The 10,751-nt window shown below is 57.2% G+C and overlaps 1 protein-coding gene across 5 annotated transcripts in view; it reads left to right on the top strand.

Annotated features, from left to right (window-relative positions):
* The first annotated feature begins 978 nt into the window (after positions 1–978).
* SPACA6 (sperm acrosome associated 6) overlaps positions 979–10,751 on the top strand; it is a 10,905-nt gene continuing 1,132 nt past the window's right edge. For 2 of the 5 annotated variants that reach the window (XM_077747270.1, XM_077747269.1), the window contains exons 1-6: positions 2,486–2,882; positions 3,303–3,380; positions 9,350–9,418; positions 10,061–10,084; positions 10,427–10,504; positions 10,611–10,720. In XM_077747270.1, coding sequence (XP_077603396.1) covers positions 2,669–2,882; positions 3,303–3,380; positions 9,350–9,418; positions 10,061–10,084; positions 10,427–10,504; positions 10,611–10,720 — 573 coding nt within the window. In that variant the 5' untranslated portion in view covers positions 2,486–2,668. Of the gene's footprint in view, positions 1,158–2,485; positions 2,883–3,302; positions 3,381–9,349; positions 9,419–10,060; positions 10,085–10,426; positions 10,505–10,610; positions 10,721–10,751 lie in introns of those variants that run through there. The other 3 variants (XM_077747274.1, XM_077747273.1, XM_077747271.1) reach the window with 3 other exon arrangements.

Here is a 10,751-nt window from a genome sequence, read left to right as displayed (position 1 = left end):
GGGAGTCCGCAACCCAGCCCCCTCCCCCAGAATTCCAGAATCCGAACCCTTAGCCCTCTTTACCCCAGGACCCGAGAGAGACTGGGCCTCGGGCCTCTTTTTCCCTCAGACCTGGGAGTCCACAGCCCAGCCCCCACCCTGCACAAAACGGCAGAGTCCGGGCCCCTTGCCCCTTCCTCCCCCGAACCCAGGCGTCCCCACCTCCTCTCTAAGCCCCAGCTGGATCCCAGCCCTCTGGGGGTTAAGGGGGCGGGGCCAGCTGGTTGCCATGGTGCCAGACTGTTTGGGTCTGCTCTCTGACCCTTGGGGGCTCCCCAGGGTCTGCAGAGAGGGGGAGGGGGACCCAGACCTGAGGGAAGTCCAGCGCCAACCCCTTCCCCAAATCGGGCCTATGGGCCCAGGGAGTTCGTGTCTCCATCGGCGCCGGGTCCGGTGACCTTGAACAAGTCCTGACGGTTCTCTCTGGGTCTCAGTTTCCACAACGAGAAATTTTGGGGGGGGAGTGGGGAGATGCTAGGGTCCTGCAAATCTTTAAGATTCTCAGCTCCCCTCTCACCCCCTCCTCAGGCCCCAGGCANCTCCTTTCCTCCTCCGCCCCCTTCCCGCCTCTCCTCCCCCTCCTCAGCAGCTCCCTACCCCAGCCCTGGGCCCCTTCTCAAACCACCCCCACCCCACCCCCAGCTCCAGACCTGGCTCCGAGCTCTGCGAGGGGGAGGGAGAGAGGGAAGGAGAAAGACAGAGAGAGAGAGAGAGAGAGAGAGGCGCAGAGAGAGGCAGAGGGGGCGAAGGAGAAGGGAGGGAGAAAGAAGGGGGGGTGGGAGGGAACGGAGGAAAGAGGCAGAGGGAGACAGAGATGAGAGATGGAGAGAGAGGGAGAGGAGAAGGGAGAGGGCCAGAGACAGAGACATTAAGGAAGAAAGAGACTAAGAGCATGAGAGACAAAGAGAGAGGGAGGGAGGAGGACAAGGGAGGAAGAAAGACAGAAGGGAAGGAAAAAGAATAAGGAAGGAGAAGAGAGGGAGAGGCCATCTGTGAGGGAGAGCGCCGGAACCGAGGAGGGAGAGACAGAAGGAGAGAGGCCGAGAGAGAGGAGGCCGCGAGCGGGGAGTGAGCAATGCGGAGCCGGAGGCCCAGACGCAGGCGGAGGTGGAGCCCAGGTAAGCCGGGAGCGGACTCGGGCGCCGGGCGCAGCAGGAAGAGGCGCGGGAGGAGAGGGCCAGAAAGCTGGAAACAGAGCGTGGGACAGACAGCACCGGACGGAGGGACCGACCTGCCGCCCGCAGGTGCACGGACTGCTACCCCGGGGTGGGGAGGCTGGGGGCCCGCGCAGCCTACCAGGCCCGGCCCCTCCCACTTGCTCCGGCCAAGCGGCCAAGCCTCTCCCCTCGGCCGTCTCACCTGCCCAGTGCGGGGGGAGCTGCCAGCACCTTGCTAGCCCCGGGCAGTGTTAGTGCTGGGGGGCATAGCTGTCACCGTTACAAATGACAATGACGGGAGGCCAGAAGAAGACCTGAGAGAGGGGAGGAAATATCCAGAGCGGGTGGCAGGTTTCATACCCCCGCCTCCGCCCTAGCCCTGGATTCCAGAATCTGACAGGTAGGTAGGGAGCTGCTTGCCCAAAGGGCCCCACTGCAACACAGGTGAGGCTCCCTCTGACTCCGCATCCGGGAACCAGGCTGTGCCCTCCCCCCGGGGGCAGGCCTGGCTGGACTCCCGGGTCTGAGGGAGGAGGGGGCCGGGGGCCCGGATTCCTGGGGCCTGGCACCCACCCGTAGAACCGACCTTGCGGGGCCTTCGCCGCACACAAGCTCGAGTCTGTGGGTCCGTGTCGGGGGCTCACCATCGCGGCTGGGGTCTTCCCGGCCCTCCCCGCCCTCCCTGGTCCTCCTGGCCCCCATCTGTCCGTCCATCCGTCTGTCTGTCCACCTGCCGCGCCCCCCGGGCTGAGGTAGGAGGTTGTATAGTTGAGGAGGACACCCACGGAGATCACTATACGGCCTCCTAGCTTTCCCCAGGCTGCGCCCTGCACGGGACGCCCGGCGGGGACCCCAGCCCCTGAGCGCTGCCCCAGGCCGGGGGGACCCTGGGAGGAGGAGCCCGGCTGTCTCTTCCGTTTCCTCCTCCCCTTTCCCTCAAGGAGTTGCTTTCCCGCCAAGAAACCTCTATTTCACTTTCTCTGTCTGTCCGTCTCCACTGTGTCTCTGGACTTCTGTGTGTCTACACAGCAGCCCCTCAGACTCTCTCCATCTCTCTCTCTCTCTTATTGTGTTGTCTGGTATCCCTCCGTGTCTCAGCTTCTGTCTCTCAGGGTCTCCTGGTATCTCTGTGCCATCTCCACTCTGACCCCCCACCCCCACCCCACCCCAGGCCCTGTTGGGCCACCACACACCACACTGCCGGCCTCTGGGTCCCTGAGACCCTTTAACCTGTGAGGACATCCAGGGTCACAGGTGAGGTTCTTGGGAGCCTGGCGTCCGGACCGACCACGAGTCTGGGGATTGCCCGCCTGACCCCTGACCGCTCACACCCTTTCTCCGTGAAAACCCAGAGCTTGACATTTGACCAGCCACAGAAATCCGACCTCTGACCCTATACCACGTGCCCCTCCCCCACCCCGTGGTGACCTCACAAAGGTCACCAGCTTCTCCCTGGGCCTAGACGCTCCGCTATGGCCCTGCTGGCCCGAGACAGCGCTGTCCCATCTGCCCTGGTGGCCCTCACGGTCTTCAGGGCCCCTGCCTGGGCCTGTCTCATCTGCTTCACGTCCTATAAGGAGCGCACCCGCATCTGCCAGATCTTTGTGGGTACGCAGGGCCCCCAGCTGGAGGCGTGTCAGGAGGCATTCAGCAGCGCCTTTGCAGACCTCGCGGACACCGAAATCAGTGAGGAGACCTGCCACTGTCCGCCAGGGTCCTGGGGGGTGGGGTGCAGAGAGGGACCCAGCGCCTTGAGAACTGCTGAGATTCACACACAGAAGGGACGGTGGGGGAGACTTAGGGGGGAGTGAGGGACGGACTTGGGGGCGGATAGACATTTGAGGGGACGGACTCAGGAGGTGGGATAGAGATGGGGGACAGACCGGGAGGGGGAACAGAGATGGGGAATAGACTCAGAGAGGGGAGAATAGAGATGGGGGGGACAGACTCTGGGTGGGGACAGACTCAGAGATGGCGGACAGCAGTGGGGTGTGGACAGAGACTTGGAGGCAGAAGGTGTCTTAGAGGGACAGAGAATGTCCACACCGTGGACGTGGTGTCGAGGGCACTGCTTTCCCAGCCTCTGCCCTCCACCCTCACTCCCAGACTACGATGAGAGAAGCCACCTGCGTGACGCCTTCACCCAGATGACCCACTCTCTCCAGGAGATAGCTGTTGCCCAGGGTGAGTGGGCTGGGGATGGTTTGGCGGACGTGGGTTGGAAGCCCCCAGGAGGTGGATGTGTGTGGGGGAAGGGGACCCAGAATGTGGCAGATCCTGAGGCGGTGCTAGTAAGCTGAGTGAGCTTGGTCACGTGTCGGGAAGAAGGGATGGGCGGATGCGGGCAGGGAGGTGAAAGAATAGTGCAGAAATGACCTAGAGTCTGAAGCCCAGTTGGGAACAGGCAGACATGAGTTCTGACCTGGTGGTGTGGCTCCCCTTCTTCCTGGCTATGAGGTTCTGGATGGGCTGCTGCCTCCCTCAGGGCCTCAACATACCCACCTGTAAGATGGGACAATTCCTTTGCTTCCCTGATGGCTGTGCAGGGTGGTGAGCGAGAGAAGCCTCCTGACCAGACAGACCTCAAGAGTGGGAGAGAGGAGGGAGGCCGGAGTGCCGTTTGCAGCCTAGCCTGGCCCGTTGGAGGTCCAGGGCTCGGGGTTTATTTCTACATCTGCAGTTAGGCCTTTGTTTTCTGCTCTTGCCCACCAAGCTTTCTGACAATGATCCTGAAAGATGGGAGGTTCCTGTCCACCCAGGGGGTGTCTGGGGAGGGAGTCAGCACGGAGAAGACTTCAGGTACAGATCCCCCAAATCTGGGCCCCAAAGAGAGGCCTCAGTGACTCAGAGCTGGGGTGGGACTCGGGACTCCAGAAAACACCTTTTCTGCCCCACGTAGACCACCGCGTCACAGGAGTTTTTGAAAAGAGCAGGACGAAGTCCGGTTCTGCATGTAGGAGACCTCCCCCTAGAGCTGTGTGTGGACGGACGGGAGCGAGGAGACAGTGGAGGCTGGGAGGCGTGGGTGGAGGCTGGGGTGAGGGAGGCCTGAGCCGGACAGGGCTGTGAAGGTGCAGAAGACGACATGGATGAAGATGAGAGTCCAGAGCAAGAGGGACAGGAGGCGGGTCTGATGGGGCTGTTTGGGGAGTTGGAGGGTAACGGGCAGCACCCTGGGCCCCCACGCGAGGGTGGGCGCTAGGTCCTCCCTGGAGACGGGGAGTCCGGGAGAAAGAACAGGAGTGGGAGTGGCTGGTGAGCTGGGCTAGGCTGGAGTGACGGTGAGGGATCCCGGGGAGGCAGCCAGACTCATGGGCCCAGGGCTTAGCCGCAAGGTCAGGGAGACTTGACACTGTCCTGAAGGAGCAGGGCTATGAGTGGGGGAAGGGCAGGCTCAGCTCTGGGAGTAGAAAGAGCTTCTGGAGGACGGACTGGAGGCCGGGAGAAGCTGGTGCAGTACGATCCACAGGTATCTACTGAGTTTTCCAGAAACAAGGCTGGGGACTTAGCTGTGACCAAAACTCCAAACCACTAGCCCTCAGGTTGGTTGCTTGTACTGGGGGCAGTGGGAGGGACAGACAATGAACAGAATCAATGAAATACTATAGTGTGTCAGTTGGTAATCCGGGATGTGGAGGAAAACAGTACAGAAAGGGAACAGGGTGCCCCATGGGATGATTATTTTAAAATTTTAAAAACGTTTTTATTGATTTTTGAGAGAGAGACAGAGCATGAGCAGGGGAGGGGCAGAGAGAGAGGGAGACACAGGACCCGAAACAGGCTCCAGGCTCTGAGCTGTCAGCACAGAGCCTGACGCGGGGCTCGCGGGTGAACTGTGAGATAGATCATGACTGTGTCCCGACGTCGGACACGAAACCCAACTGAGCCACCCAGGCGCCCCGGGCCTCCTGGGGTGATTATTTTAAATTGGTTGGTCAGGGTTGTTGCAGATGAGAAGATCCAACTGAGCAAAGACGGGAGCCATGCAGCCAGCCATGATCTGGGGGAGGAGCTAGCAGAAGGCGCTCAAGTCGGGGGGAAAAGCAAGAGGGGATGAAATCAGAGGCTTCAAAGAACCACAGCCCGTAGGACCTCCAGGCTAGTGGTTCTCAAGCTCCCATGGATGTCAGAATCACCTGGAAGCTGGTTAAAATGCAGCCGCCTGGGCCCCACCCTCCATTTCCGACCAGTAGGTCTGAGGTAGGGCCAGGAAGCAGATATTTCTAATAGGTTCCCAGGTGATGCTCCGGGAACACACTTTGGGAACCGTTCTTGTGGGCCCTTGAACTGACTGCAGCTTTTGCTCTTGAGGCGGGAGCCACTCTGCAGGACTTTAGGGAGAAAGAAGAGACCGTATCTGACTGAGGCCATGCAGACCAAGGGCAAAAGCAGGGAAACCAGGGAGGAGAAGGTCAGTGGTCGTTTGGACCAGCCGCAGTGGGCCAGGTGGGCCAGATGATGGCTGAGCTGCGGGGCAAGCGTGAGCATGGAAGAGTAGGAAGGTCAAGGATGTGACTATGTGCCAGACCTGCCCCGAACATGGGAGAGGCTGTGTCTGCAGTTACATGTTAATTATCCTCCTAAAAGATAGACCAGTCCTGAGAGGTGGGGTTTTGTAGCCCCGTTTTCCAGATGGGGAAGCTGGGGCCCAGCTGGACAGAAAAGAAGGACCCAGGAGATGTCTGGATTGGGCGTGTGTGGGATGACGGGGGTGGGGGGAGGGGAGGATGGGAAGGGCATCTCCCAGGTCTTGCAGATGGAGGGCCCAAGAGGTGGACACTGACTCCGAGAGGCTCTCGGTGGTGGCAGGCGGTACTGTTTGTGTATAAAAACCAGGGAGTGGACGGTATGGTATAGAGAAGGGAGGTTTGCCACAGGTCATGGAGCTCAACCACCTGGGTTGAAGTCTAGCTGTGTGACCCTGGGCCACCTTCCTAAGTTCTCTGTGCCTCAGTTTCCCCATCGCAAACTTGGAGATGGTAAATACTAGCAGCTGACCCATCTGTAACACTCACTATGTACCATCCAAAGCGCTTACAGACATTCTCTCGTGCAGCCATTAAATAGCACATAGTTTGGCATGGGGCTGCATTTATATCGTATGGCATTAAATCTTGCCCCTCCCCCTCCAACCCAGCCCTAAGAGGCAGACGCTGATATTGTCCCCATCTTGCAAACTGAGGATCAGGAAAGTTAAATATTTCGCCAAGGTCGCGTAAGGAAGAGGACTGGAAATGGAGATCTCAGATACGAGACAGACGGGTGAGCCAGGACTCCAACCCGGATGGTCTGAAACAGTTCCTAATGATAGGCACTTTATACACACACACGCACACGCACACTTCTTTTGGGGAGACTTTACAACACCCACTCACGCCCCCTTGTGGTTCACTTGATACAGCCTCCACCCCTCTGCCTCCGGACATTTCACTCTCTCCCTCTTTTATTCCCATGATTTACTTGACACAGCACACACATACCCCGGGCGTGGCTCACTTGGTATATCCCACACTCATCCTCCCTGTGAGTCACTTGGTTTGGCCCAAAGATACTCCTTGGATGACTCCGCCAACATCCTGGCCTCTCATTCTCATTTGAGCACCCCACTCTGACCACATCCTGATCATCCTGCCATCTCCAGACCACATGTCTGCCCTGTGGCCAAGGAGAGACACCTAAGTTCTTGACCCCTCATTCTGAACCCACCTCCGGGCTTCAGTGCCCGCGCTCTCCAGTTTACACCCAAGGGTCATCACATCAGCCACTCTTGCCAATATCCTCCATTCCTTCCCTTTCTGATCGGTTTTAAATCACAGAGGCACAGGGCGCTTGGGTGGCTCAGTTGGTTAAGGGTCCAATTCTTGACTTCAGCTCAGGTCTTGAGCTCAGGATTGTGAGTTCAAGCCCTGTGTTGGGCTCTGTGCTGGGCATGAAGCCTACTTTATTTAAAAAAAAAAAAAAAAAAGCCACAGAGGAATGTGTAGCAGCTTAAACAAGCTAGAAGTTTATTTCTCCCATGTAAGAGAAGTCTGGAGGTAGGTGCTTCAGTGTGGCAGCACCATTTCATCTCCTTGGGGACCCAAACCCCTTCCAGCTGCCTGCTTTACCATCCTAGGATGTAGCCCTTATCTTCATAGTTCTACAAGACTGTAGAGCTCTGGCCATCCAATCCAAGCTTCAGGCAGCAAGATGGAGGAAGAGGAGGGATCAATAAGAAGGTGCCATGTCTCTTTTAAGACTGTTTCCTATGAACTTGGTTATACGACCACAACGGGGTCACATGGCCACAACAACAGGCTACAAGGGAATATTGAGAAATCTAGTCTTTTAGCTGGGTGCTTGGCAGGAGCCAGGGGTGCTTTCCCAGCTGAAATGCAGTGTGACATTACTAAAGAGATATTTGGAGGCAACTAGCAATCCCTGTGTATTAGCTTGCTAGGGTTGCTATAACAAAGTGCCATAAACTGGGTAGCTTAAATAACAGAAAGGTATTTGTTCACAATTCTGGAGGCTGAAAGTCCAAGATCAAGGCATCAGGGTGAGCAGGGTTGGGTCCTTCTGAGGCCTCTCTTTGGCTTGTAGATGACCATCGCCTCTTCCACTGTGTCTTCACATGGTCTTCCCTCTGTGTGTCTGGATCCAGGTTTCCTCCTCTTATAAGGCAATCAGTCGTGGGTCAAGGTCCACCCTAATGACCTAATTTTAACTTAATGACCTCTTTAAGGCTGTATCTCCAAGTGCAATCACATTCTGGGGTGCTCGGGGTTAGGGCTTCCACATATGAATTTGGGAAGGATACGATTCAGTTCATAACACCTGCCACATTCCTAATTTCCAAAGCCACATCCACCAATCCAGCCATTCACTTTGAGAAAAGCCACCAATCCTTACAGTTTGGAGGCCTCTGGAAGGGTCAAAACTCCCAACACCCATAGGGACAGAGATAAAAAGTAAAAGAGGGGCAGAAATGAACAGAGTCTGGAAACCACGGAGAAGTGTCAGGTGCATGCCCTGTGGAGAGGGGGTGGCAGCCCCTAAGCTCTAGCTAAATCGCTGCCTCACGAAAATACAGTCTCTGTGTTGCAGCCCTTCCAAAATTTTTAAAAGAAATGCCAAACATTTCATGTGACTTTCCCAAATTTTATACGATGGCAACTGGTTAATTTTTAAAAATAATTTCCAGTCCAAAGATAACACATGCAAGAGATGGACTGGAGCCACAGGCCACCAGCTGTGGTCTCCATTCCAGCTCAATCCTGGAATTCATTCTACACATACTTATTGAGCACTTTCTAAGACTCAGGGCCCTCCCCTGCGTTCTGAGGATACAGCACTGAAGAGTGAAGAACAGTATGTTTATGCACTTAAGAAACAGACTTACACAATTGCTGTATATATAAATTATATAAGGGGGTGCCTGGATGGCTCAGTCGGTTAAGTGTCTGACTTCAGCTCAGGTCACGGTCTTGCAGTTTGTGATTCGGAGCTCCATGTTAGGCTCTGTGCTGACAGCCCAGAGCCTGGAGCCTGCTCCACATTCTGTGTCTCCCGCCCCTTCCCTGCTTATGCTCTCTCAAAAATAAACATTAAATAAATTATATAAATACATATCATTGTAAACTGAGAACTCTGAATGGAATGAATGGAACACTTCGAGAGACAAAAGTAGGGAACTGGATTAGATTAGATCTGTGGTCAGGGAAGACCTCAAAGGAGGTGATGTGGGGTCGGAGATGAAGGATGGATAGGAGTAAGGGGAAAGATATGCTAGAAACAGAAGCCAGCCAACGTGCAAAGGCCCTGAGGTGCTAGAGAACATGGTCGTTCTCATACTAGGGGAAATGATAGGTGGGCAAGATGGAATAGAGAGCCAGAGGGAACTACGCCAGACCATGTAGGGCCGGTAGGACTTGGGGAGGAATTTGATCTTTATCTTCCCCTTTCTCCTCAAGAAGATGAACACAGAAGACACAGAGGAGGGGTTCCACTGGAGAGATAGTCCAGGGGCAGATGGAAGGAGATTTGGGATTTGTCAGGCTTCCAGGTAGACCAGGTGGGAGGAGGTGAGAGAGGGGGTGTGCTAGACATGTGGGGGTGGGGAGGGGCTGAGGAAGGGAAGGGTCTTTACTACAAGGCCTCCTTCCACTCTCCAGGCTCCTTTAAAGTTGCTTTCCTTGAAGCTGCCAAGAAAATGCAGAAGGTCATTATGGAGCTTAAAGGAGGTAAAAGAGGCTCCAGTTCCTTCCTTCACGGCCCAGCACACACAAGACTAGAAAACTCCTGAGCCAGCCATCCTCTCCCTTTGGCCCAGACCCTCTGAGCCGCTGCCTTCGGTGGTCACTCCGGTCACAGCCTCTCCCCCTGCCAGGACCACTCGGGATGTGGTGCCCGCTTCACTGGAAGGTTTCCTCTCCAGCAAGGACCCTTCTTGGGATGGTTCGGTCCCAGATTGGCCTGGGCCTCCCCCTGCATCTGCCTGCGCACTCTGTGATGTTTCCTTTCCAAGCGGACCCCTCAGCGGGCGAATTCCAGCCTAGCCAACACCTCTGCTCTGAGCTCCCCAGTTAGACCCTGTCCCCTGAAGCAATGGCCCTGGGTCTGGCCCTGCTCCTCAGTGGAACACACCCGGGTTGGCCCCACCTCCTTGGTGCGAGGCAGGCCTGGGCCTGACCCCCGTGGAATGCGGCAGGCCTGGCCCCCCCCCCTCGGCGGGCGGTGGCAGACTGGCTCCGCCCCCTCGGTGGGCAGCGCTGCAGGCCCCGCCCCTAGGAGGAAAGCAGCTGGCCCAGTAACATCCCCTAGGGCAGCTCCAGATGGGCACTTCCAGGCCCCCCAGGCTAGTCACGTTTCCTCTTTCTCCACAGCCCAGGCCTGCGTCCCTCCCTGCGGTAAGCACTGCATTCAAAGCTCAGAATTGAGGGGGAAGGGAGGTGGTCAGGAGCGAAAGCTGGGGTGGGCTTCGGGTCCGAGGGAGGCCAATAAGAGCCCTGGAGAGAAGTAGTAGTTAAACCAGGTGTTGCTCACAAACCTCAGAGAAGGCGGGTCTCAAAGCCAGAACAAGCCAATAAGAGTCCTGGGGGCTGGGAGGCAGCCAGGGAGCGCAGGGAAGGCGGCGCCCAGGGCCTGCCAGGCCGGTAGCGCCCCGGAGGCTTAACAGACCTTAGGTGGGCCAAAGGGACCCCGGCTGGGGAACGCAGACGGAGCCCGGGTGCAGCGCTTCCGTCCCGCAGGGTTCCAGGATGTCGCGCGGCGCTTCGTCTGCTTCGGGTGCTACTCCAAGGCCTGCAACCTCCCGCTGGACTGCCCAGGTGAGGGCGGGGCCTGGCAGGGAGGGGAAAGGGACGAACTGGGGTAACTGGAGCCGAGACGGGAAGGGGGGGCGGGCCCGGGTGGTGACGCGGCCCTATTCTTCAGTTCAGGACTTGACGGTGACCCGGGGTCAGCAGGCTAAGTTCTCCTGCACTGTCAACTTCCAGCTGCCTAAGGAGGAAATCACCTATTCCTGGAGGTTCGCAGGAGGAGGTGTGAGTCGGAGCGGGGCCAGCGAGAGGTTTA

The sequence above is a fragment of the Crocuta crocuta genome, unplaced genomic scaffold, assembly GCF_008692635.1.
Source record: "Crocuta crocuta isolate KB4526 unplaced genomic scaffold, BGI_CrCroc_1.0 scaffold334, whole genome shotgun sequence".
NCBI lineage: Eukaryota > Metazoa > Chordata > Mammalia > Carnivora > Hyaenidae > Crocuta > Crocuta crocuta.
Note: the sequence above shows the minus strand (reverse complement) of the source record. Positions and strands in the feature narration are given on the sequence as shown.